This window comes from Mirounga leonina, unplaced genomic scaffold (assembly GCF_011800145.1).
Source record: "Mirounga leonina isolate KUSES-001 unplaced genomic scaffold, KU_Mleo_1.0 Mir_114, whole genome shotgun sequence".
Classification (NCBI taxonomy): Eukaryota; Metazoa; Chordata; class Mammalia; order Carnivora; family Phocidae; genus Mirounga; species Mirounga leonina.
This window is the reverse complement of record NW_023270265.1, coordinates 36,951,210-36,978,190: the sequence shown is the minus strand read 5'-3', so window position 1 is coordinate 36,978,190 and position 26,981 is coordinate 36,951,210. Positions and strand designations below refer to the sequence as shown.

Sequence of the window (26,981 nt, the reverse complement as noted above, 5' to 3'; positions counted from 1 at the left end):
CCCCCACAATGGCCCCATTCAATCCCCCACCAAGAGTGACTGCCCCAAGTTTAACGGCCTGTGTTAGGAGAGCACCGGACACAAAAGGAGGTGTTTCCAGGTTCAGTGAACACTTTACTTCCATTCATCCGAGGAGGAACAAAAGCGAATCCCCCCTTTACCTCGGGGAGGGCGGAGGCTGGCCTCCACCATCTCCACCAAAAGGCAGCCCTCTTTCTGGTGGGGGTGGGGACCACATTGTGTTCCAGGATCATGGTGCAAACAAGGTTCCTGATTATTTCTACCTTCAACCGCCAATACATCTGCATAAAAATAGGATTCTTTTGTCCCCTAAGAAAAGCCAAGAGGAAGCTGAGCCAAGAGTGTCAAAGTAGGACCCATGAGGGCAAAGGGAGAAAGAAGTTCCCAAACAAAGACCAACAAGGTCAGGAGATGGACCTTAAATTATACTTTGGAATCATTATTAGGAAAATAGTTCACCTCTTCCTTTGCTTGAAATTTTTATTAGGGTTTATTGCTATTTTTATTAAGGAACCTAATGTTTACTTTGTAAAATTGCTTTAATTACTAAGTACTTCTGCAGGGCAGCACTTGACCAGGATAGGCTACTTTAAGAAACACCATTTCACATAACCCAAAAGTGTTATTTCCCTAATTGCAAGTGATATACCTTGATCTTGACCACAGACTTCTATAGCAATCTTGGGTATCAGTCAACAGCCCTGATTTTACTAGTTGGTCATAAGGCTTAACTTTTTTTTTTCGTCTGCAGAGTTTACACTAAGTACTAAGACTTGAAATAGCACAAGTCATACCTCCCTTCTCAGAGAGACACCCACCCACCCCTTTACCCAGCCAAGTTGGATTAGTCATACTAAACATAGCCCATTCCCAACCAACTCTTCAAGCTTTGGCAGGCCTAGCCCAGCTGACATTCCCGGCCCAGTTTAACATTACATAATGAGAGCTTCACTCCCATCATGGGCCCCAAGTCAAAACAAACTTGCTGAACTCGGAGGCAGGGCACCAGCTTGTTTCCCAGTTACAGGGCATGGGACTACAAGGGGCAGAACAGAGCTTTTAGCAAAAACTTAAAAATCACCAGTGAACTCTTGAATCTGTTCTTACTGTGGTCAACTCAGTCATACTTGCTTTGAGTTCAAGTACTGGAGCTCCCCAACCTAGACACTTTCCAAGTTTTATCACATACTGTTGGTGTCAGACTTGTTTTCAATGAATCATTTTCACACATTTATTTCTATGTTTGAGTTTTTAACAAAACCCCCAGAAAGCAACACTGTAAAAGGATTCCCAAATACCAATCCTCTGGGAAAGAAGGTGGTAGGATTATATAGGAGGATAAAATTCCCTGCCAAAGACTAGTTGTTCATCCAGCATTCAAAACACAAATGAATGGTAAGATCTGATTTTCTATGTATTGCTAAAGGAAATCCATTGCTGGAAAAGTTTTAAAACTCTCTGTGTGAATTCCAGCTCACCTCTTCCTAGGCAACCTCCAACAGATAATTATATCAGTCCCTGGTCATCACCACCATGAGCCTCCTGATCATCATTATGTCAACACCCAGGGCATCCCAGAAAATGAGGATCTCTCAAGTGGAAAATAAGTGAATTCATACTGAACACACATAACTTCACACACTAATCTCGCAAGAGCTTAAAATTAATAGCACTCAACAGGAATGGTTCACAAAGTCAAATTCCACCTTGAATCAGAGGTAGCTGAACAGAAAGAGAAAAGCCAAGAGGTCCAGACAAAGCCTCGATTCTATCACGATCCGGCTACACGTGACCATGTGATCTTCCGGCAGCCATCCCCTCACTCCAGGCCTCAGTCTCCCCAGGTTTACAGAAAGGATTGGACAGGACAGGTAGGTTTGATTACCAGTCACCTGTCATAATCCTAGGATTTTATAACTAATCCTCCCACCCTGCCCACAGTGAACAAATTACTCTCTGGTTGTGGCTAGATACTCCGGGAATTGTTTGTGCCAATATATTAGGGCACTCAGGTCCATTTCTCTGACCTGACTTATTTCATTTGTCTTGCACCAGAAGCCCAGGCCCACGTGCACAATAATCTTACCAAGAGCTGCTACTACCTGTAAGGTAATACTCAATTTATTACTATCTCTTGACCCACAAGACAGTCCCAGTCAATCTCCCTAGGTAACCTCTATTTTTTTTTTTTTCTTAATCCTGGAGACCACATATTTTCTTAATCAATCAGGAACCAAATTAAAAACATTGATCCCCAGAGCACTGAAGGCTGTTTGCCCTATTCTAAATAGCTCCAGCTTATGGTGCTTTTAAAATTCCTTTGCTTTCCCCTCCTTCTAAACTGTAAGAGGCTCTTAGAATGCTCAGACTCTGGTCTGTCTGGAGCCCACAGAGGATGTGCCCCACGGACAGGGATGTATAGTAAGTAGATCTTTGTGGTCGGAAGAGAGGCAGAGCAAAGACTCGATGTTGAATGAGCAAGAACAAGAATGTGGTGAGAAATCCCACTAGGTCGGCAAAATGGAGGAGGAGAGGGAGAGGGAGGGTGGGACCAGAAGGATCCTGGTCACCAGGCAGAAGTGAGGATGAAGAAGCAGAGAAATGGGTCTGGCAGCATCTAGGCTATGGTCAGAACCACAGGCCTGGTAATTCCCCAAACTCCAAAGGCGGGCTTATCCACAAAACACCCACTTGAACACGGCTTTCTTTGGCAGCCTCACTACCAAGACCATTCACACCAAAGTGGAAGGATGCAACCATTGAGGGAGTTTTGATTTCTCTGCAGGGGCTTTGGAGGAAACTTCTTCTGATGATGCCTCAACAAGGAGCAGACCTCAGGGTGGACTCAATCCATCTTGCTCCTACCCTTATCCCTAGCACCAAAACATCACCTGGTTCAGAAGCATTCAGTCACATCAGGCTCTATGCGCCGGGGCTGTCCTAAGAGCTGGTGTCCCTGTTGTGTTATCCTAAGAGTCTACAAGACCTATTTCTAAGGCTTTTTCATAATTGGTGTGCAGAAGCAGGAGATGCCTGTCTTATGGAGTCAAGTGAATGGCCTTTGGGACAACTCAGTCAGAAGTCTGATGTCGGAATTAGTGGGGTCTGAAAACCTCATCTGCATCCCTACGTCACTCCAGAACTTCCAGTCCCCCTTTAATCCTCATCTGCCAAGCTAAAGAGATGGTATGGTCTTGTCTACCTGAGAACTTGGCCTGGGAACCAGGTCCTCGCTCAGCCAGAAGAGTAGAATCAGCATTCCTGGAGTGTCACTCAATATTGCAAAAGCTCCGGACAGATCTTCAAGCATCGTAAACAACCAGGAGGAGGGCTCAATAATGCGGAGACATTCACAATGAAGTCGAAAGGGGAGCTTATTGTGTATTTTTTAGGCTGTCTGCAAGTCGATTAAAACACTGTACCCTTTGTTCCAAAACTGTAGGGTACTATACACAATACTGTGTGGTACCACCAAAAAAATTACTCTGAATGCATTGCCCTGGAAGGGATAAAGAAGAGTCTGGGAGCTGGTAGCATTAGGGGTAGAATCTCACTTCTAAGACTTTTCCCCCAGTACTTCTGTATGCCCCTCCCTGGTGTCCAGATGACATCTATTAAATTCAGGCACTGCTCCACAAGGGTTCTTGGCCTCTGGCTAGGAGAAGAATAGCATCAAAAAAGTTGCTTGCCAACAACCCATAAATTTAAACAAGTCAGGATGGCAAGGGGAGGTCGCCTGGGAATCATCATAGAAGAGAAGTCAAAAGCAATGTGGTTTAAGATGGGACACACAGACAGATACCCCTCCAGCAAGATGTTCCTTCTTTCACAAAGGCAAATCCTTAGGGCTCCCACGAGGATTAGGAGATCATCTCTTCACCCATGTGACCACTTACACTCTTCAAACTCCAAGGAAGTTTTGGGGGGTGGGGGGGCTGAAGGATCTCCAATGGACAGCACATCTGACTTGACTAAAGGCATCAACCCAGACCGTGGCCCATCCTCGATCTCAGGAAGAGGGTGAGTGAGGGGAACAACATACATGCAAGGGCACAGATGTCATTTGCACACAAGTGGGGGCACAACTTGCATAATTAGAGTGCGGTCCTAGGGAATGTGGAGTCCAGGCTGCACTGATTCGGTCCTCCTGACCTGGAAGAGGTCTGGCTTACTCCAGCCTCAAGGATGAGGTCCATACAGTGGAAACTGTTGAGGCTGTGTCAGAGCTTCCTGCTTTTCCTCCTCCTCCTAACTTAGCCCACCACCACCACGGGGAGTGGAATGCAGCAGGAAGGACCACACGCTGTGCAAATATATGCTTTATGCTCTGGTCCTCACACCCACTCATACAAAAGACATACCATTAATAAGTACAAAAAAATGTGGGTTCTTCCCAGAGCCATCTTGTGCAGAATCCCTCCCCTCATTAGCAACTACCTTTAACATTATTTGATTCTGAATTCAGACAAAGGAGGAGGTGAAAACCCAGGGATCCTCAGCATTTACACATCTAAAGCTCACTCTGCAAAATAAACTTACCTCTTTAAAGCCCCGTTTTAATCATCCTACCAAGTGGCCTAATTTTTTTTCCCTTAATTTGCGGGATCCAAGCAATTTTTACTGTGGGTGGTAACAAGAGTCTAACTGTTTCTAATTATTTAAAAAACAAAACCACACACACAAAACAAAACAAAACAAAAATCTATGCTGCCAATTGCCAAGAGACTCAGAAGCCACAACTTCCGGTAATAAAGATTTTTCTTTCCAACTATCATAAACCGGCGTATCTGGAGAGCATCTGTGTGTCTGCTCAATGCTTCCCGTCCATGATAGCGGTGAGCTGGGCCCATGCACAGAACAGGGGGAGACGGTGCAATTGGGAGGCCTTTGCAAACATATAAAGACCCAGTCTTTAAAACCCACCCCCTAACCAATCACTCTCAGTGCAACTGAGGACACATTTTTTTTTTTTTTTAATTTTGTGCCACAATTTCCCTATCTTTAAAAATGAGGACAACAGTTCCTACCTACTGGGAGACTTACACGGGTTAATGGATGAAAATCACTTCAACCAGAGCTGATACATAGAAAGCACTCAATAGGGGCGCCTGGGTGGCTCAGTCCTTTAAACGTCTGCCTTCAGCTCAGGTCACGGTCCCAGGGTCCTACGATAGAGCCTGGCATCGGGCTCCCTGCTCAGCGGGGAACCTGCTTCTCCCTTCTCCCAGCTTGTGCTCTCTCTCGCTATCTCTATCTCTCGCAAATAAATAAAATCTTAAAAAAAAAAAAAGAAAGCACTCAATAAATGCTACTACTACCTTATTTATATATAAAATGGGAACAATATTAGTTTTTCTCTCATGGACTAGCTGTGAGGGTGAAACAAGAATATTATGAAACACTGGAGCCAATGCCCAAAGGACTGCAGATTTTTAACAAATGGTGGGTAAGTATTAATACTAAACCACACCCCCCACCAGGAAGCGAGTTCACGTTTCTTTCTTCCCACCGAAGAGATGAATTAAAAAATACCCACTGAGAATAAGTCAGAGCTAATGCTGACAGATGCTTAGCAGGTTCCATGTACGCCATCTGCACACAAATTCATTGACATCTCCCAAGAAATGGAAGGTAGGTACAAAAATTTCCCTGTTTTATAAATGGAGAAACTTAGACCTAGATGGCCCTCAGGAAGATATACATGGTCATTCAGCTAGCCAGGAGCAAAGCCAGAGTTTGAAGTCGTGGAATCTGAACCCCAGGCTCTTAATCATTCCATGAAGCATGCTCTGCAGTAACCATAACCAAGTACCAAAACAACATCCTCTCTTCTTTTGAGGCAAACCATCTCCTACCAAAAAGGCTTTCCAAGAATTACGATTTTATCATTAAACCTGAAAGCTGGAATAACACGTAGATGCTTTTCATGGAGAGGAAATCCAACGGGAAGACCGTGCTATTAAAGACCCAGGAGAAGGAGATCAATGCCAAAGAAGAAGTCAGGAATTTCTTTGGGCTAACTTGGACCTCAATCTCCACAAAACGGCCCTGTTCCACTCAACATGAAAAAGAATCCAGTACAATCCTCCACTGTCCAACCTTGCTTTCTACCCCACTTGTTAATCATGCCTAGAGGGGGGCACTAAGTTTAACTGCAGACAGTCAATTTTGTTAATGGAATTCTAAGCCCATCCGTTTTCAGTTGGGAGGATGAGAGAATCTTTTGCTGTGTTTCTCTAAAGCAAATATTTAGTGCTTTCATCTTTTAGTGCCCTAACATGCGATCTGTCGCCCAAATAAAAAAACTAAACCTTCTCATGTGAGTGTTTGTAGACATGATACTTCCAACGTCAATCAGACAAACGGCGAGTACTTTCAGAGGAGAGCTGGGCGATCCCCGTGTTGGCTGTCTCAAGTACCCTATCATTTCAATCCGGATGCAGAAAAGCAACTTGTTTCTAACCTGCTTTGCTCCTCTTGTTTGGCTTAGGTACCCAGGCTTGCGTTGCTTTGCTTAGTGGCGGTGGTGGTGCTTGCTTTAAGTGAAAACCATTCTTCATCCACCTGGAGGACATTCCTCTACAGAAACCTGTTGCCTGACACAGTAGTTTCTTATCAGCAAAACTCACTCCTCTTAGCTGAATGAATCACCAATGCCCTGAATCTACCAAACTCTGAGAGATTCCTTCAGCCTGGCAAGCAAGAAGTAGGGAGAAGGGGTACAGCCAGGGAAGTTGAGTTACTTTTGTAGAAGGCAGTTGTAATTCTTCTTCCTGACTCTAAAAATGTTTTGGGTACCAGAAAGCCAGAAGGAGAGCTACGACTGTGTTTCTGGATGTCACCTCCCCCGTAATTTCTGCTTTCTGTACTGGGTCACCGTTCCCACTTGTCAACTGGATGCAATGGCAAGTGTCCAAGTAATTACAGAGACAGGAATTAGATGACACAAGAATTTACATGTGTACAATTGCTTGTACCTTCCCCAGCAGAATCCACGGCAAAGGCATCATCTGCTGTCCAGTCAAGTGTGACACTCTGAGCAGGGGAACTTTGAGGTCACCTCTGCTCATTTCTCAAGAGGAGAACAGGCACATGTACCCGCATTGCACTTTTCCCTAAGAAAGCATTACTCTGAACCAACACAGGTGAAACGTAGCTCTGGCCTTCCCGTGCTTGTCCCAGCTTGTCCCAGCACCTAGAGCTGGGATGCACCGATGATCCAGGAAGCACCTCAGGTGCTCTAAGCCCTTACCTCCTGCCTTCACCTAAGAAATGTGACAAGTGAGGACATCCTGGGAGAACCATGTTGGCTCAACAAAACCGTCTTCATTTTATAAGTTATGCCCAAACCTTAATAATCTGTCCTGACATCTGAGAAAGAATAATATACAGAATTCAAAGCAGAATATTCCAAAAGTTGTTTCATATCACATTGCTGCCTATACAGTGAGCAATAACATATATCCTTTGTCCTTTATTAATTGTATTTGTCTTTGGCCACTGTCAGAATTAGGTTGAATTCTCCTAAATCCAGAGTGGCCCCAAGCCTACTGGGTGCGCGGGCAAGAACAGCCAGTTTAAAACACAGAAAATCCAACCAAGACTCATCAGTAACTAACAAGCTAACAACCAAGGCACCACGGTTACACCTCTTTGGCTAAAGAAGGCACAGAGGAAGAGCAGAGAGTCTAATAATCAACAGTGAAAAATTAACCTCTCAGAGAGAGAGAGGGAGGGAGGGAGGAATCAAGTCAACATTACCTTTCAAATGGTAAAAATGATAAAAAATAAAACCCACATTTCCTGTGACTAAGAAAGGGACAGCATGAGAGTGTGTATAAGATGATGGAGCAGTTCTATATCCTGATGGCGGTAGGGGTCATATAAATTTATGCTAAAATTCATAGAAAGAGAAGTCAGTTTTGTTGGATGATAGATTTTAAAGTACAACTAACTCTTGAACAACTTGGGGGAGAGCAGGGGGGAGGTGTTAGGGACACTGATCCCCCTCCACGCAGTCAAAAATCCACATATAACTTTTGCTTCCCCCAAAACTTCACTACTAATAGCCTACTATTGACCGAAAGCCTTGTCTATTCATAAACAGTCGATTAACACATATTTTATATGTCATATGTCCTATATACTATATTCTTACAATAAAGGAAGCTAGAAAAGAGACAATGTTATTAAGAAAATTGTTCGGAAAAAAAAAAAAAGAAAATTGTTCGGAAGAGAAAATACATTTACAGTACTGTACCAAAAAAAAAAAAAAAATCCGCAGAGAAGTGGACCCATGTAGTTGAAGCCCATGTTGTTCAAGGGTCAACTGTGTGTGTGTGTGTGTGTGTGTTGTGTGTATTTTTTTTTTAAATCCTGCATCTCAAAAGAAACCTGGTCCCCACATCTAAAATCTGGGGCACAAAAGCATACGTAGTAAGTGCAAAACTGAAAAATAGATGGTTGCAGGTGACCCAGCCAAGCAAAACTGCAATGAGGAAAGTTACCCCCCACCCCAGGAATCTGATCTGAGTCCATTTTGCTGTCCAAAGCAGGACACGGCCAAGGAGAAAGGAGGGTCCCATTCCCTTGAGAAGCAAACATATCTGTGCATGATGATAGCCACAGGCCCAGAACTGCCCCGCTTCCCTTAGGAACCACATGCATTCCTGAAGCTGACAGAGATGTCACAAGCCATCGCCTCCCTCTGCCCACCTCCACCCATTTTTCTCAGGTGTTCATGAAAAAGCGGTAAGAGGAAAGAAACATCCAGGAGACACAGCTGTGAACAACCAACAAGCTGGATGTCCCTCCTGGCGGTTATGAGTTTCTTCCACTTTCCGGTGGAGGGGCTCCTCGTGTCCCAGGCAGAGGGGACCTCTTACCGGTCAGCCTGACTCTCGGTGAACCACTGGGCCTGCCAGAAACCCAGTGTGGGGAGCCAGGCTGAGCAGCAGTGACTGAGAGCTCCCCCCGATCCCTGTGCCCCCGGCCCCAGAGCTCATGTGCAACCCCACAAGCCCACATCCTCTCCTGCCAACTCTGTCTTCCTAAGCAGTGAGAGGCCACCACCGGGGCCACGGGGCTGCACCGCAGGGGTTCCAGCAAAGCTTGGCAGACACAGTGACTGCTGGGGCTGGGACATAAATCCAGTGGGGGCAGCCACGCCCCCTTCTGTCACCCCAATTCCTGCCCACCTCCCTCGCCTCTCACCACCTTCTTTCTCTGGTGACTTTAGTTCCTTCCCTCACTGGAAGGAACTGACTTTCCAAAAGAGAAACTTTGACTCTGAGCACACACAGTCCTCTTCCTTGGACCTGCCCAGAGAAAAATGTTTCTCTCCTGCTGCCCTGGTCACCAAGCTGCCTGCGTGCTTGTGCTGGGGCGGGGGGCGGTGGGGGCGGGAATTGGCCCCAGACACGTGCATGTGCACATGGACAGGCACACATGCCCCAGGAGTTTTCTAACAAAGAGTCAAAAGCTCTGTGGCTGTACAAAGGCCACCTCCTTCCTCATTTTCAGCTCAAGCTGAGGGGCCAGCGACTGACTGGAGAAGGACCGCCATGGAAAGGACAGCCAACACTTGTGCGTGCCCCCATGAAGCATGCTACGCCACGTCTGTCACCTTCCTCCCCAAAGCAAACCAAAAACGACAAGTTTTCCACTGCTGCATTTTTAAATGCAAACAGGCTTGAAAAGGGACTTCCAGAGATACGATGGACAAAGTTGGCAGTGTGTGAAGTGAAGGCTGGAAGATGATCTATTTCTTAGTATTGCCTCTTGCTAAACTAGCAGCAGCGGACGCAAGAAGTACCTTTTGAGTAAGGTGCACAGGACTGGCCTGAGAAGGAAGGATTAAAACTCAGATCTCCTACTTTGCGCACCTGACAGTAATTGCCCTTAATAAAAATGAGTAAATGCAGCTCCAGAGTCTGGGCTGAACTCTTGTTCCTATCTGTTCTCAAATTCTAAACATCTACCTCCGTGGCATCATTAAAGACATCAACAATAGGAAAGTACTTTGAGAAACAGATATCACAACAGACAGATACACAGACTGATGTGACAGGTAATGTCACAACCATCAGTGGGAAGCACCCACTGTCTCTCTTCAAGTACTGACCAAGTCATTGGATCAGGGGGAACCTATAAGGAATAATAATAATAAAAAAAAAAATCCTTAGGCTAATTTAAACTCTCCCTGGACACAGGTTAGCCCATTAAAAAGTGATCTGTCACCTCCCAGTATTACAAAAGGGGAGGACCCCACAACAATAAACTGTGTGGGAGATAACATGTCCCTCATCAAAAGTCAAGTCTTCTCTATTAATGACCTTTGTCACACGGGATGCCAAGAAAACATGTGACTCACAAAGAATGGGGGAAAGGGAGGTAGTCACAAAGATAAGAGCCGTGATGGCTCCTGGCAGTGGCGCCTGGCGGACGTCAGGCAGCCCAAGAGGCACGCCACAGGGCAGGGAACACCTGCACCTCCCACAGGGGTGAGCTCCTTGCAGGGCCTCCGTGCACTCAGTCGGCCTGGGCTTCCAACTCCGTACACCAGCCTCACAGGGTGAGAGGAAAAGTGTAAGAAGTGAAAGGAACAGCATTCAGTCCAAGGAATGGCAAACAACATGGGAAAGAGGGCCTCGACTGGTCCTCACCCTCTCCGGGCCTATTGCCCGGGGGCAAGTTGTGCCTAAGCTGCGTCAATCACACAGGAGACACACTACCTCATGATGCACTGGGAATGTGATCTCGCTGAGGCATGAGAAATTCTAAGTGGGGCCTGACAGGGTCCATTTCTACTACGGGGGTGATTCACGGGAAGAGGGAATTCATGCACTCACTGGACCTGGAAGAATTCAACAAGGAAGCTTTGCAAGGAGAGAATGAGAGAAAGGAGAAATCACGAAATAATATGGGTGGTCCCACTAGCGATCCCACCCTGAGAATGAATTTGGCCAGGGGGTGCACTTGCTGGTCTGCCAGCACAGAATCATCCAGGGCTGAACGCACGAAGCTACGGGTCATGTACATCACAAGGGCAGTATGGACTGTCTGGGGACATTCTGCCTTCGTCATTTTTAACTCACATCCGCTCCCACGTGTAATGCGATGGCGCCAGAACAGGGGACTTTTAGAAACAGTCTGTCGGCCCTGGGGCCATGACTAAGCCTATTGAGGAATACCCACATCCAGAATTGGCAACCATCAGAAGTTTTACAGAGACTCTTCATGGCATACATAGGAAAGTGTTTCCATCGCGAGAGATGGAAAATAAACACAAAACAACTGCATATAATATGATAGGAGCCTGCCTATGATTTTTAAAATACATCTCTTCAAAGACTGGAAGGAAGTCTATCAAAATATTAACTTTGCAGGGCACCTGGGTGGCTCAGTTGGTTGGGCGTCTTGCCTTCAGCTCAGGTCATGGTGCCAGGGTCCTGGGATGGAGCCCCACGTTGGGCTCCCTGCTCTGCGGGGAAGCCTGCTTCGCCCTCTCCCTCTGCTGCTCCCCCCTGCTCGTGTTCTCGTGCACTCTGTCTCGCTCAGATGAATAAATTAAAAAAATCTTAAAAAAAAAATTACCTTTGCCTCTGAAGGTACTTTTACTGTTTTCTCATGGTTTCTTTATGTAATAGGGAGTAGGGAGGCAAATTAAACATTCTAACGTAACAGAATGCTTGCAAAGTTATAATGTAGAGATTTGTAAAGCAAACACTTCCCTTCTAATGCACTTGGTTGTGTAAATCCAGATTTTCCATACATAACATGTATTGAAAAATAGAGTACCAAGGAAATGAAGCAATATCTGTATTTGTTTCAATGACTAACAAGCAAAAATAAAACTTCAGCTGTGATGCCATGCTTTTTAGAAATCAGACATATAATAAGCCACAGATTTATAGGATGTGGTCTAATAAACCTAAGAAAAGTTTCATTTCCTCCTCACCAAAGTGGTTCACTCCCTGTCTGCGCAACTAGTTTTTTGCAAAGTTAGCAGATGTCTCTTTTTTTCCTTAAATGTGTAAGTTGAGAGATCAATAAGCACCAGCAATAATAACGTGCCCCCCGAATACACACACATACGCACACTCACTCACTCACCCCCATATCCCTAAATATGAAATAAAAACGGGCTCAACGCTAGCAAAAGGGTAGGTGGCCCAAAACATCAAAGGGACAGAGCTTGCCATCTTGCTAATCCCCAGCCACTGATCAGGAAAAATTTACAGAACCCCTGGAAAGGGGGAAGCAAGGAATGAGGGAAGGATTTAGACAAAGAACTTTTTAAAAGGTTGTTTTCAAGCATTTCCGTGAAAATGGTACTACCTCAGCAATTACAGGAAAAAACACTCTTTTCTTATCTGAATGCACTTATGCCGCAGGTCACACCCTATTATTGTCACTATTAAACATGTTAATAGCCCCAATGTAATGGCTCTGTGTGGCTAGCTTTAAAATGTACATGAATAAATAGCTAACTAGAAAAAAAAAGTGACTCATGCCTGCCCAGGTGGATATTGACTTTCTTAGTCATATTTACTCAATTGGTCTACCAGCCTTAATTCCCTGGAGGAGGGGGCTGAAGTGACAGAATCCAGCCAACTTGCAAGGAAAGAGAGGGAGGAGGGACAATGAAAGTTGAATCCAGCCGTGGGTAGAAAGTGTCCCGAATGCGGTACTGGTAAGGCAGAAACTTGACTTTGAGTGTCCTGAATCAAAAGCTTCCTCCCAGCCCCTGAGAAGGCAGGGTGTTGAACAGGACCCGACACATCTTCTTTAGCAAGTGGAGGATGGTTAGTATGGAAGACTCTGACCCAGGGGCTGTTGCCATGGTCTTCAGTAACAGCAGTTTTATGGCTACACCCCTGTGCTGTGTGATCCCAAGCAGCTGCTACCCCTCCCTGGGGCTCACTTGCAAAATGGGGTCACAGCATCTCCCTCCTGGGAGTGTGGTCAGGTTTTGAAGTTACTGTGAGCAAAGCACTTCCAGAAGTGCCTGGCCCATAGGAGGCGCTGTGTGAAATCTCACTCTGATCAGTATTTCCAGGCATCCTGGGAGGTGTCCCCAGGAAGCAGGCTGGGCAGGTATTCCGCGCCCATCCCCCTTTTACAGACCCGGGGAGCACATCATGCAGGGGTGAAGCCCCTTGCCAATGGACGTGACGGAACGTTGGAATCAATCCTACTTCTGACTCCAATCTCGTGTGGTTTCCACGATGCTACCCAGAGCCACGTCTCGCACACCCACGCTGCGTCCCACCACAATTCCTCAAGTAGAAAGTACTACCAATGATACATCACTAACTATTCCGTGAAAGTGTCTACGGCAAAGCAAGCTGTACAACTGAGCTCCCCGAGCAGTGGCTGGCCCATCACACCGACACACTCTCAGTGTGTGATTCCCCGGGAATCCTGCCGAGCGCTCATGCCAGACACCTGCCCCTTGGCCAAGCTCCACTCTGTACGCTTCGACTCACGAGATGCTCACAGCAGCCCACATGTGAGTCCCCTTCACCAGCAGGAAACTGAGGCACAGAGCAGCTGGGTAACTTGCCCAAGTTCCCACAGCCCATGAGCAGTGTCTGTGTGTCTGGCCTATTCACAGTTCAGGGACTCAGACCCAATCCTGGAAGCAGGGCATACTGGTGCTTCCTCAGATGTTTCCATGTCCTGAGGGCAAAGCTGAGAAATGAACAGAGTCACCGGCGTCAAGGATCTAAGTGGCGCCTGCGGATCTCAAGTTATAAGGAAGAAACCCAGTCTTCCTGTTTTATTCTCCTCACACTCAAAATGGGTGCCTGGTTCTCCTTTATCTACCTCATAACTCTGACCAAAGATTAATGAGTCACCGTTCACCGGGCCCCAGTGGGGGGAGAGCTGTGTGCGGCATGGCCTTATCACCCGCGGCCAGAAGAACAGCTAGCTACCCTTGCTACAAGCTGGACCAGGGGGCGGCCGCTGAGAAGAGGCTTCTCTCAGGCCATGGCTGCTGAACAGACGGCCTCCCTGTGCTGTCACACCCAGACCCATCAAAGGACCCGGGCCTTCTGCATTCACGGGCTCCAGGAAATCTGAGTACAGGCACCATCACGGGAGGAGGAAGGGGGGTTTCCAAAAAGACCAGAAACATCTTCAGTTTTATTCACATCTGGCTGAAGAGGGGGCCACGACATGGGAAGATTTCCACGAGACACCAACACACGAAGTTACCAGAAATTCAGACACGTCGTAGTGTGCAGAAGCGTCCTTGGTGTCACGGCAAGTGAGAAGAAAATACAAAACTACCGTAAGGTCCAATTCCAATTCTGTGAAATATTTCTAAAGTTTAGACACAGGAATGATGAGAAAGAAACGCATCCCAGTGTTAAGCCCGAATGCCCAACACAGCACCCAGCACATAGTAGGTAAACTATGAATGTTTTTGAAAGGCAGAAGTTTCACTAACTGGCTCTTAAATATTCATTTTTTCTTTAAAAAAAAAAAAAAACTAGCATTAATACTAAATCATTTGCCACTTAAGTTTAAAGAGTTCCTTCAAAATTTTTTTATCTGCATTGACTTTTGCTTTTCTGAGAACCGAAAGCATGTTCTACACGGTCTTTATTCTTTGGGACTGCTAATTTGAAGAGAACTGTCACTCCCAAGCACGGAGCAATGTGGGGTATTGACATCGTATTGAATTATTTAAAGGAAATTAACAATGCTTCCTGTCCTTGGACAGCCACGTCTGCGAGAAATGCTGTTCACAGCTGCCTCAGGAGGGTACCATTGCAGAGGACTGAGCATTTCTCAGCACCCTGAAGTCTCCAAGAGAATCTGTACGTTCTAAATAACTAAGAACAAAGGCAAAGTTGAGGTAATAACTTCTCTGTCCCCCTGGGAGCTGTGTGAAAGGTCCCAGGAAATCATTTCCTGGGGGTCAAGTTTAATGGGATGACATATTGCTCATCATTCTCACAGAAGCCACGCAGGACACTGGACCACGTGTAGCCTCTCCTGCGAGCCGGGCACCTGGGGTTCACAGGGGCACCACCCTCCACCCTCTCCTCATAAACTGGCATTCTTATGGCGATGATAAACCTATCAGTGATCACAATACCCGGACATGGCACCCGACACGACAGCTACCTGACGGGAATTCAGGGGCCATGGCGCATGGGCCCTGCCCTAGTGCGAGGTAAGCTTTGGATGGGTGGTTTCATTTCAGAGCTAGCTCATCTCATACCGTCATTCTGCTCCGAGACCTACCTCCAAACACCAGGGCTCCCCAACCTTGTGTAAGGAGTGGCTCCTTTTCATGTCCCTGAAGACTTGAGTGCTGACAGTGAAGTCTGAGGGGGGGTAGAAGTGCTGACAGTCATGTCCCTGAGTGCAGCAAGGGAGGGGGCACTGCTGCCAGGAAGAAAGGGGAACAGAGTGAGGCTCGGGAGGGAGGGGGACGCAGTCACCAAGGCATTCACGGCCCCCAGCCTGACTTTCTTCCCTGAGCCCACACTTCTCTACAAACTCCAAGCAAGGAGGACTGTGGTTCCCAATGCGACCCCAGGACTCTTCCACCTCCCTGCCTTCCAGCCTGGGGCCCCCTCTAGCAACATCTTAAACACAGTCTCCTCTATGCAGCCTTTCTGCTGCATCCCTGCCCGCTGTCCCCACCTCTGCCTATCCTTCCCCCAGGGGACTCGGCCATTCCTTGCTCTGAGCCTCCACCGAGCCAGCTGGCTGGCATTCCCTCTCCGCCCCGCTCTCTCTCTCTCTCAACTTACCTTACTGAATCTTCTATTAATTTAAACCATGTGACACCGCTGGTATTTCTACCCTACAAAAATGCAATCACATACGGTTCCACCCAATACTAGAGCTATGTGGAGATCTGTCTAGTCACCCTCCCCTCTGCCGGTCTACAATTTTTCGGAGAGGGGCGACTGCACCTCCATCTCTGGACCCCTGGGAAGCATCGGGCAGCGCACACCTTGAGTGCTCAAGAAGCATGTGCCATACTGAATTTCAGCGCAGCTTGAGCTCTAGCACACCTGCAGCTTTGGTTCACTGCCTGCCTACTCTGTCTGGGGCTTTCGACGGGAACGTGCGTGGTGTTCTGCAGCTCCTCACAACCACCCTGTGAGGTAGGTATGTGCCCATTTTACAGAGGAGGAAACCGACTCAGAGACGTTAAGGAGCATGCCCAAGGTCACACAGCGAGTAAACGGCAGAAGGGGAATATGGACCAGGTCTCAGTCAACTCATGGTGCTGCTGTGTAGACTCGGATGCCCGTCCAGATGTTGACTACCATGCTATCAACAGGATGGGGAATTTAGGGGCATAAAGAGAGACCTGCGATCCAAGAGGGGCTATTTCACAACAAAGAAATATCATTTTAACTGTCTTTTAAAAAGAAAATGCCTGTGTCCTTTGTATGGATGTATGACTACTCTAGTTTTTAAAGGGTTTATATGAGGAAAAAATGCCATAAATAAATTCTTCACCCTTTTAAATCCCAAATAACAGAACTCAGGATTAAGAATATAAGATGGAGCACAAAACCCAATTATCTTATGTTCTGATATTCACCCAAGAGCAGCAGAATGAGCATAGTGGGTGCTCAAGACTCTGGGAGATAGGAAAGTGGTGGAAATAAAGGACAAATCCCACAAAACAGCAACCACCTTTCCAGAACAATTTACATGGTTACCATATTACCTGGTCCTCCTGTGGGAGGGGGTGAAAGGGGTATCCAGGTGGATTAAAACCGTTCAAAGGCCACGTGAACTCCCAAAGTGGGAAGGGGCCACGTGGCCAGCAAACTGGGGCAACCCCAGGGCCCTGGCTGCCTACAGCTGTCCCTGTGTCTGGACTTGGAAAAGCCACCATTGCCGGAAGCCAGAGGTCTGCCCCCCAGAAAGGGCAGCCCAAGCCCTCAGAGGAAGCACTGGTTGCCCATGGCTGGAGGTCTCTGGTCGGGGAAGCAGAACCTCCCACTCTGCGTTTCTCACCAGCGCTCATTTGTAAACAGGAATGTGAGTCATTAAGCAAGCAGGAGTCCATTTTCAAGATCGGCCCAGCTTTACAACTAAGGTAATCCTATTCTGCCTTGTCACAGTGGTGACTCACCTTACTGTCTCCCACCAGAGATGACATGGTTTAAACCTCCAATTTTTCCTGGAAGGAACCCAGCAATACAGGGGTTTAAATCCCAGTCTGTTTGCTTTGTTTTCTAACACGGTGCTGAGAGCCAAGAGGCAAGGCTCCCAAGGGCAAGCGCCCCAGAGGAGTTTGGAGAAGAAATGTATCTAAGGTTACCATAGACCACGGCATCTTTATTATCTTCCCATGGCCTTTCCTCGGGGTCTATACTCCCAGAGGGGCCTGTGGTTTATGAGGACAAGTTGTGCGCGCGCACACACACACACACACCCACCCCTCTGCCCAAGATCTAGATCTGGGAACCTCAGAGCCAAATCTGCACGTCACTTCAATTCTGTGAGAGCTCCCAGCTTTGAGATGTGTCAGATTAACCTGATCCTCATCATCTCTTCTGGGCCTGCCCTGCTTTTCTTCTTTTTTCTCATTTCTTTAAATGTTCATTTCCAATCTTTGTGCATAATGTGAAGTCTTCTAAACCACTTCAAATTTTGAAGGGTAAAAAAATGTCCTATAAACAAATTCAAATGTATCTACAAATACAAAATCAATCATTTTGTAATGGGAAAGAACTGTAGTGGAGTCTCCCCTAATAAATACAAAACTCTTCAACGGATCCATCCTAAAGATTAGAAAGCAGACATCCACTGAGTTTTCTGCTCAGCATCCATTCATGCTGTTTCCGGTAGTAGTACCTTGACTTGTTTAGGAGGTACCACCCCAACCCTAAAGCCATGTAGTTTACATGGAGTGGACCCCTCAGTCCAACTGTACTCAGCATATTACATCCCTTGACCACAACCACTGGTTCAGAATTATGGGGGAAGAGAAGATCTCTCTGGACTTCAGGCTACTTTCATGAGGGGACATCAACCCAGGGCCAAGGAGAGAAACGGTGTCCTGGTAAATGGGCCCCTGGATCCAGCCATGCCTGATGCCTGCCACCTGTGCACTTTTCAGTCAATACACTGTTTTTGCTCAGGCTAGTTTGGGTTGGGTTTGAGGAGAGACAGAGAGAGACAGAGAGAGAGAGAGATAGAGAGACATCCTGACTGGAGTAGGCTAGTCATCTAAGCCAGACTGACCTCAATAATTATCCATCCACGAATCAAGGGGTAATGTGGAAAGAACTAGAGACACTCCAGGAAGAGTACATGAAGGCTTCATGAGGTTCATGCTCCTGGCATGATGAGGGGGTTGTTATAAGGCAGTACTTTGGAGTAGGCACCCGGTACTTCTTGAAAGAAGAAAGACTGTGCTTGCGGCCACTGTCTGGGACAGGGAGAGGGACCCTGAGCAACAACACCTGTAGGAATCGACGTTCGGCCCTTCTGTTCCTCTAGCACCACAGACGCCACTGGCCACACTGACCAACTTTAGGATGTGGTCTCCAGAAGGTAGGAGCCACGGGTACTGAACAGCACCAAATCTGCCTCCTAGCTTTCCCCAGCTACACCGCCTTTTTGTGACAGAGCGCTTGGAGAGATGCTTTTCACCTAGGGAAAGGGAAGGTCCGAAGCTGAGGCATGTCAAGACAGAAAGCAGACAGAGCACGTGGCGGCTTTCATTTTCACCGGTGACTCAGCACCTGACGACACAGAATGCTGACTGGTCCTGGGCATGGCCACACGGATCAAGAATCAGGATGTGTCACCAAAAAAGTTGCGGCAATGTTTGTGTACTCTACCATTTTGTTTCTTTCTGAGTTTATAGCCCCCTTCAACAAGTGGCTGGGCAGTATTCAAATATTAAATGCAGTAGAATGGAACCCAATGAGCTAGAAAGTACAATTTGCTTCGCCAGGAAAAATAAGAGAAAGGAGTATAGAAGGAGGAGCTGAACACATTGAAGAAACAAAAACCCTAAAAAATACTAAAGCCTCCAGAGATAAAGATTGGGTATGAAATAATGTTATTCAGACCCCACTTGGCTAACAGCTATTGGCTGTTGGGAGAATTCTGAGCCCACCTCTCAGAAAGAAAAAGAAGTTTTAAATTTTGTCTCAGAAAAGTCTGTTGTGATGGTTAATTTTATGTGTCAACCTGATTGTGCCATGGGGTGCCCAGATATTTGGTCAAACGTTAATTCTGAGTGTTTCTGTATTTTTGGACAAGTTCAACATTAAAACTGACAGAATAGCGGTACCTGGGTGGCTCGGTCGGTTAAGCATCCGACTTTTTTTTTTTTTTTTAAAGATTTTATTTATTTATTCATGAGAGACAGAGAGAGAAGCAGAGGCAGAGGGAGAAGCAGGCTCCCCACAGAGCAGGGAGCCCGATGCGGGACTCAATCCAGGACCCGGGGATCATGACTTGAGCCAAAGGCAGACGCTTAACCGACTGAGCCACCCAGGCGTCCCAGCATCTGACTCTTGATCTCGGCTCAGGTCATGATCTCAGGCTGGTGGGATCAAGCCCCATGTCAGGCTCCATGCTGAGTGTGGAGCCTGCTTGAGATTCTCTCTCTCTCTCTCTCTCTCTCCCCTTCTCCCTCTGCTCCTCCCCCTCCCTCTCTAGAAAACAAACAAAAATAAAAACAAAACCAAAAAAACCTGGCAGACTAAATAAAACTGATGCCCTCTCTCATGTAGGTGGGCCTCATCCAATCTGCTGAAGGCTGATCCTCCCCCAAAAGGAGGGACTCCTCCTCCTGCCTGGCTGCCTTCAAGTGGAGCACTGGTTCTTCCATGCCTTCAAACTGCAGCCTTGGCTCTTCCAGGGTCTCAAGCCTGGCAGTCTTTGGACATGAACTCCACCATCAGCTTTCTTGGTTCCCAGGCCTTCAAACACGGACTGAACTACATCACAACCTCTCTCACATCTCTAGCTTGCCTACCGCAGATCTTGGGACTTGCCTGTCTTCAACATGGCGTGAGCCAATTCCTCACAGTATATCTCGTTAGACACGTATACACACACACACACACACACATACCATTGATTCTGTTTCTCTGGAAAACCCTAATAATATACTTGGGTTGTTGTTTTTTATGTGTTTTCTCCCCCAAGCAAGAGGGAAAGGATTATTTGTGGGTCTCTAAAAGAAATCAGAATTGTGAAATGAACCGGGTCTTATAAATCGTGTAATCAAATTCTTTATCATTTTTATTTTAAATCTCTAGGTCTAGACATAAAAGCACCTACCCAGGATTACACAGAAAAGAACAAAGCAAAACCCAGACTTTAAAAACAAGGAGTGTTCTATGTATAACATGGAAGAATTTTATTTTGAAACTACAACATCTTTGGAAGAATAAGAAATGCATTTGAGGGGCCCCTGGGTGGCTCAGCTGGTTAAGTATCTGCCTTTGGCTCAGGTGATGATCTCGGGGTCCAGGGATCAAGTCCCGCATCGGGCTCCCTGCTCAGCGGGGAGTCTGCTTTTCCCCTCTCCCTCTGCCCTTCCCCCTGCTTGTGCTCTCTCTCTCTCCCTCCTTCCCTCTCTCTCTCAAATAAATAAATAAAATCTTTAATTAAAAAAACAGAAATCCATTTGAGAAAAAGGTACTGGTAAGAGCCATTCCACTAAAGAAGCCAATGAGCAAAATGACAAATTTTATTTTAATTGCTAAGACGGTAAAATCCTCGTATTTCTTTATCATTTACTCACATATCACATGTGTACAAACAAGGACACCGAAAAACAAGCAACACCATCCACCCATCCAACCATCCAACCAAAGCCCACAAACACATGTCACCTCGGAAAGAGAGCTCAGGTCTGTACAGGTCGTGCTATTCTAGCTTTAAGCTCCATCAATAATTCTCACCTCTGAAAGTGAGGTAACTTTGGTGGGAACTAATTACATTCGAAATATGTTGTCAAACAACTTAACACTGATGCAAAGAAACTGTAATCAGAGCTACCGACAAGCCACCATTTTTGTCATTAAAGGTAAAGCCAAACCAGGACACTACCGTGGACGTGGCCAGTGGAAAGCAACGTCTTTTCTTCACGATTATGTTTCAAAACTGGGAGCGTGTGCGAGGGACGAAGTGTGAGAGTCTATGCGAAGCACATACGTGTGGGACACGTGGGCACACCTGCGTGCAGGCAGAGGTAGACAGGTGTCATCAAATATGGCAGACCACGGCCTAGGGTCCGGAATGGCAACGGCCAGCTCATGGACAGCACCTCTTTCTTCCCTTGCCGGCGTCCGTGTCCCTGGGCCACCCTGCTCAGAGCTGGCGGGAGGTAAAACGTGATCCCCATCCCTACATTCAAGGGATGCAGAAATGAAGTCAGCCTTTGCCCTCCAGGATCTCATCTTGGTGAGAAAGACCAGGATCCAAAGGCAAGGCAAAACAGGAAGAAGAAGCCTTTTTACAAAGCAAAGGTCACCTCTTCTCCAGCTTAGCACAGAGACAGATGTGGGCCCTCAGAGTCACTGCCATCTCCCACTAACTAGCTGTGTGCCCCGCGTTTCTGAGGCTCAGTTTGTCGGGTCACCTGAGGGTGCCTTCCAAAGGCCCTGCCTACCTCCGACATGATCCAATTCTGCAGGGCGAGCAGAACGCAGAGGAGGGAAACTCACTGGGTCCTCAAATGGCTCTAAGTACAAATCCAGTGTGCCTCGATTTCTGGACATGGCCCCTATATCATAAGAGGATATATTTACTGAAGACACAGGTACATCCAAGGAGAAGAGGCAACGTGTGCATGATAACACTTTCTTTTACGAGATAAAAGCTCAACATGGCCAAGAAAAATATTTTAGGGATAAGGTATCATGAATGGGGATTTGAACCATCATTTCAAAAGATGCTTTTTGGCTAAAAGAAAATTTTGCCAACCTGTTTTGTTTTCCAGGGGGAAAAAAATACTTCTAAATATCAGATATTGAGAAGCTGGAGATAAAACATATTTTTTTTTCATTACAGTATCATAAACAACAAAGGAAAAGTAGGTATAAAATAATTTCTTAAGGAATTTGGAATAAAGGGGGCGCCTGGGTGGCTCAGTAAGTTAAGCATCTGCCTTCAGCTCAGGTCATGATCCCAGGGTCCTGGGATCGAGCCCTGCATCGGGTTCCCTGCACAGCAGAGAGTCTGCTTCTCCCTCTCCCTCTGCTTCTGCCCTGTCCCCCTGCTCATGCTCTCTCTCTCTAATAAATAAATAAAATCTTTTTTAAAAAAAGTAAAAAGAACTTATTCGGGTCATTTTGAATAAGGGAGATAATTTTACTTTTCAGCTGGTATTTACACTAAGTTAGCTTTTTAAGTGAAGGTCAAGGCTTTACTGGAATTAAAGGTAAAATGTCAAATGGCTAACCTTAATATTGGGAAATCAGCCAAGGCATGCAAAAAATGAATGACTTTCTAACAGACATCGCTGGAACGCTTAACGAAGTTCTTTCTGAGGCCATCCTAATTCCCGGGATACCTAGACACCAGCAGAGCACTGGTGCATCTCTCCCATCTGCTTCCTCGGACAGTGAGGAGGTTCCATGGTGACCTCAGCATGTGCAAAGTGAAGCTTCTCCTTGCAACCGACCTCCATCTCCATTACTTGCATATGGATCTGAGAGTCCCTGCCCTTAACAGTGCAATCTCCCCAGACAGGCAAAATGCCAGTGAGCTCAAGAAAAACCATGCTCAGCAATTACTTTGAGAGAACAGGAGTTGATTCCCATGTGTTGACCTAAAATATAAGCCCATCTACCATACGCAGAAGTCACTGCTATGGACGAATTGGAGGCAGAAGCTCAGGTCCAAGAACCACAGGCTGCAGAAAGTGGTGTGAATCCAGCTAATGGAGGGCATGTGGTACTGTGCCTTTAATGAGATTCCTGCTAAAGCGAGGTTCCTTGCCCCAGACTAGCCTTTGGGAAGGAATGCAGGTCCATATATGCCACCAGGGACCATGAGCAGCCCCGAGCAGAATTGAGGAGGCAGGAGGAGGAGAGGGGCTGACTGGGACTTGTACTGTCCATACTAGTTGATCCTCTCCTTAAAAACCAGCGTATCTCCTACAAAAAGACAGAGACAAGCAGCCAAAATGGGACGGAGTGTGGTGGTAAAGACAACAGAGGGGCTGGGTGTGCCTGGGGATCCAGTTACCACTCAGGAAATTTGGAGTGCTTCACTCTGAAAGAGAAAGCAGTGTTGATAAACAGCACCCGCCTTCCCTACTGGTGGAGACCAAATGTTTTAAAATGCAAATAACAGGTTTCTCGAACAACCCTGGAATCTCTCCTGGAAACATTTCCATAATTCACATCTTGTTAGCCACAGGAGCCCCAATTACATTTCTTCTTTTCTCATCTCCACTAACCAATTATTAGCATTAGATACCATACTATTTTCTGCTAATATGTTTCCTGACAACATCAAACTCCGGAGGGTCTTCCTGGCATAGTAACGAAGTCACGGTGCAGACAAGGGCAGATTTATGAGAAAACGTTATTTAAACCTCCTTGGTGTTTATGAAAACACTATCCTAATTGCATAAAAACTAGTAGTGAATTAATTGAAATAATTTGGAAAAAAGTTCTCTCCCACTTATAAAAGGAGGGATCCCACTGGAAGGATATAAGGATATAAATATTCCAAAGCAATGGATTCCCCCAGGCAGGACCAACCCGACACCATCTCATTCAGAATGGGAAGGTACGCAAGAATTTGGGGAAAGGCTCACCAGCTCCATTCACTAACATCCCTGGTTCCAAAACGACACTGGCCCCTTTCTGTCATCGCAGAAAGAATCGAGCCGTTGCCAATCAGATTACTTGAGCTGGCTCCACTGTTGTCGCCGGGCCCATGTCTGGGCTGCCGTGATGTGGCAGAGGGCAGCCTTGCTTTCCTCAAGGTGGACCCTGCCTGAGTCAGCTGCTTTGTTAGTACAAGTCAGGTCAAAGAGAGTCCTGAGGCAGGAAAAAAAAAATCCTAAATTTGTGTGTGCGCGTGTGTACAGGGAAACTGAGAAAGCACACACGGGAACTGGAGTCACCCCATCTTACTCCCGTTTCTTCCCACCACTAAATGGACGGGCCCACCTGCTAACATGTAGAGCCCAGAATAAGGAGCACGTATTCTCATCTAGGGGGCTCTGAGAGAACACTTAAGTTTCAGAGTTCTCTCAAAGACCATGAAGGGTTCCCTGCTTCTTAAAGTGAGATTCATCTTCCTATGTCTAACCCACGCAGCCAATAAAGAAGAAAAAAAAAAAAATCAGGTTTTCCTTGAAAAGTTTCTCCTCAGAGTACCTAGGGATATTAATGCCCTCAGGTATCAGAGGCTAGTGATCCAGAGCGATTATAAGGCAGCTGACCCAGGTGGGGTCTAACCGGGAGCAGAGAAACTCCACCCTCGGCCACACCAACCCGGGCTGCCGCCAGCGTAGCCAATCTGCGGCCAGTGTATTTCCCTATCTCCAGAATGTAAACATACCTGGGCCTCTAAATATTTACATCAGGTAAAACCAACAACAACCAAAACAGTAACAAGCAAACCACACACACATACAAAAAAAAAAAAAAAAAAAGACTCCCCAAGCTGGAAATAACCTCATCTGATCACAATCTTTTGGATGCCATTTGAGTGATGAGCACCAGAGGAGAAAATGAGGACAAAGGAGATAGTCCTGCTATCAGGGACATGCCTGAGTCACTGGAGATCCTGTCTCAATCCTCAGCCAACCCACAGAAAAAGTCACCAGCAAAACAGTTATTACCTTTACACGTGAAAAGCCTTATGTTTCAGGGAGAAGAGGACTTATATACAGTCATCTTTACCCAATATTTGGTTCCAGGTCGAATCTGTTGAGGTTCCACGGCAGAGGATTCCTTTTAAGAACACGATTTAGAAAGCAAAATGGGAATTCTAGAAGGTAATCTGGAACTATACCTTTAAAAAGACCACTCACAGACTTGGAAATCTTTGCCCCGTAAGAGTGTTTACCTAACTTCCAATGAGAGTGAAGGGATAATTTTAAGAATTAAAGCACATGTTCTAGCTTATATTTTTAAAATTCTGAAGTTTACCATCAGCTGAGAGATCAACAAAATATCCATATGATGGAATATTACTTGACTCTAAGTAAGGAACAGAATACTGATGGATGCCACAACATGGATGAATCGTGAGAACATTAGGCTGAGTGAAAGAAGCCAGTCACCAAGGACCACATCTCGCTCAACTCCGTATGTACGAAATGTCTGGAATAGGCAAATCCACGAAGACATAGATGGGAGGACGGCAGATGCACTGGGGGAAACGGGGAGTGTCAATAGGTATGGAGTTTCTTTGGGGGATGATGAACATGTCCTAAAACTAATTGTAGTGAGTTGCAAAACTGTAAATATACCAAAAAACCATTAAATCGTACACTTCAAATGGGTGAACTATATGGTATGTGAATAAACTTATTTTTTGATGTTTCAACTGGCACAGTTGCCATTAATCTTATCTCTAACTGCTTTCTCTTTGAATTCTGAGCACACTTCATTTGAAATGAATACACAACTCTGGGAAACAGGCAGGGTAAGAATTACTATTCCCATTTTACAGGAAGCAGAGGTCCGGAGAGCTTCTATTTTCTATTTTCCACTGGCTGGCTAGGTTTCCGCCGGGCACAGGGAGGAGTGTAAACGGGGGGTGGGGGGCGGTGTGTCATAGGCCTTATCATCCCCCAAATCAGGGAGGGATTGATAACCAGCTCTTGCCAAACGTCTAGAAATGTACATGGCTGGGTCATACATACATGCTACTAAACAAAAGACATTTGAAAATGGCACTTGGATTACTGGAATGCAATTCTCAACAGCATGAAATTCAGGTTAAACAATTTAGCTCAAAACGCAGGGGAGGGAGAAGAGTCATCTCTTGAGCTGATATCCGGTGGGGTGAAAATACACCCAATTAGATGTGGCCATATAATTTTCACATCAAACATCCTGTGCTCCCAAAGGCAACTGATTGCTGCGGATTTTCCCAAGTTTTCAAGAACAGTGACAGCCCTCTTCAACAAAGCCATTTAACATAACAGAAGGTTAAAGTGGGAACCACAAACACTTGCTTTTCTTAATTTACACCTTTCATTTACTTCCCCAGAAATGTCATGGAGGAGCCATGAAATTTATGATGTACTGTCAATAGAGGATTCCTTTTAAGAACACGATTTAGAAAGCAAAATGGGAATTCTAGAAGGTAATCTGGAACTATACCTTTAAAAACAAAGAAACAAACAAGCAACTTGTAGTATTCCAGGAGAAGCAAGATGATTTGTTTTGGATCTCTCGCTTTAAAAAAACAAAAGATGGTTAGAAGAGGAGAAGACTAGGGTTTTGAGAAATGCAAATGTGCTGACTTCACATGCTCTCCTCTACTAACCATGTAGGACACAAACCCACTGCTCACCACAGCACACAGACCACAGCTCACGGGCTACTCTGTGTCACAGACCTCTCTGAAGCCTGAGAAGCTACTCGTTTTTATAACATCATGCTCATGTAGTATTAATCTTTTTTTTTTTTTTTTGGAAGAATACTCTAGTAAACCACCAAGATATTTTTTAAGTACATAAAGTAATTGGGAGGGAAAAAAAGACAAGTTAAAATGTACATCTGCAAATTGGTGTGCCACTCACTTTAAAATCTTCTTTCCTATACCTGCATCTGTTCCTTAGTTTCAGGAGGAACGGCTGCTCAGTAATCACTCAGGTTAAAGCAGGCTTTCTCCACCTCAGCACTACGGACATCGGGCCACTCTGGCGGTGGGGGCTGCCCTAGCAGCATCCCTACCACCCACTAGATGACAGCAGCATCCCCTGCCCAGCTGTGACAACCAAAAATGCAGCCAGACATCGTCAG

The 26,981-nt window shown here is 46.1% G+C and overlaps 1 protein-coding gene across 30 annotated transcripts in view; it reads right to left on the bottom strand.

Annotated features, from left to right (window-relative positions):
* TCF7L2 (transcription factor 7 like 2) overlaps window positions 1–26,981 on the bottom strand; it is a 195,101-nt gene that overhangs the window by 55,247 nt on the left and 112,873 nt on the right. For 9 of the 30 annotated variants that reach the window (XM_035029130.1, XM_035029104.1, XM_035029110.1 and 6 more), the window contains one exon: window positions 15,283–15,426. The exons of 19 other annotated variants lie outside the window; for them this stretch is intronic. In XM_035029130.1, the coding sequence (XP_034885021.1) occupies window positions 15,283–15,426 (144 nt within the window). The remainder of the gene's footprint in view (window positions 1–15,282; window positions 15,427–26,981) is intronic. 2 more of the 30 variants (XM_035029121.1, XM_035029269.1) reach the window with 1 other exon arrangement.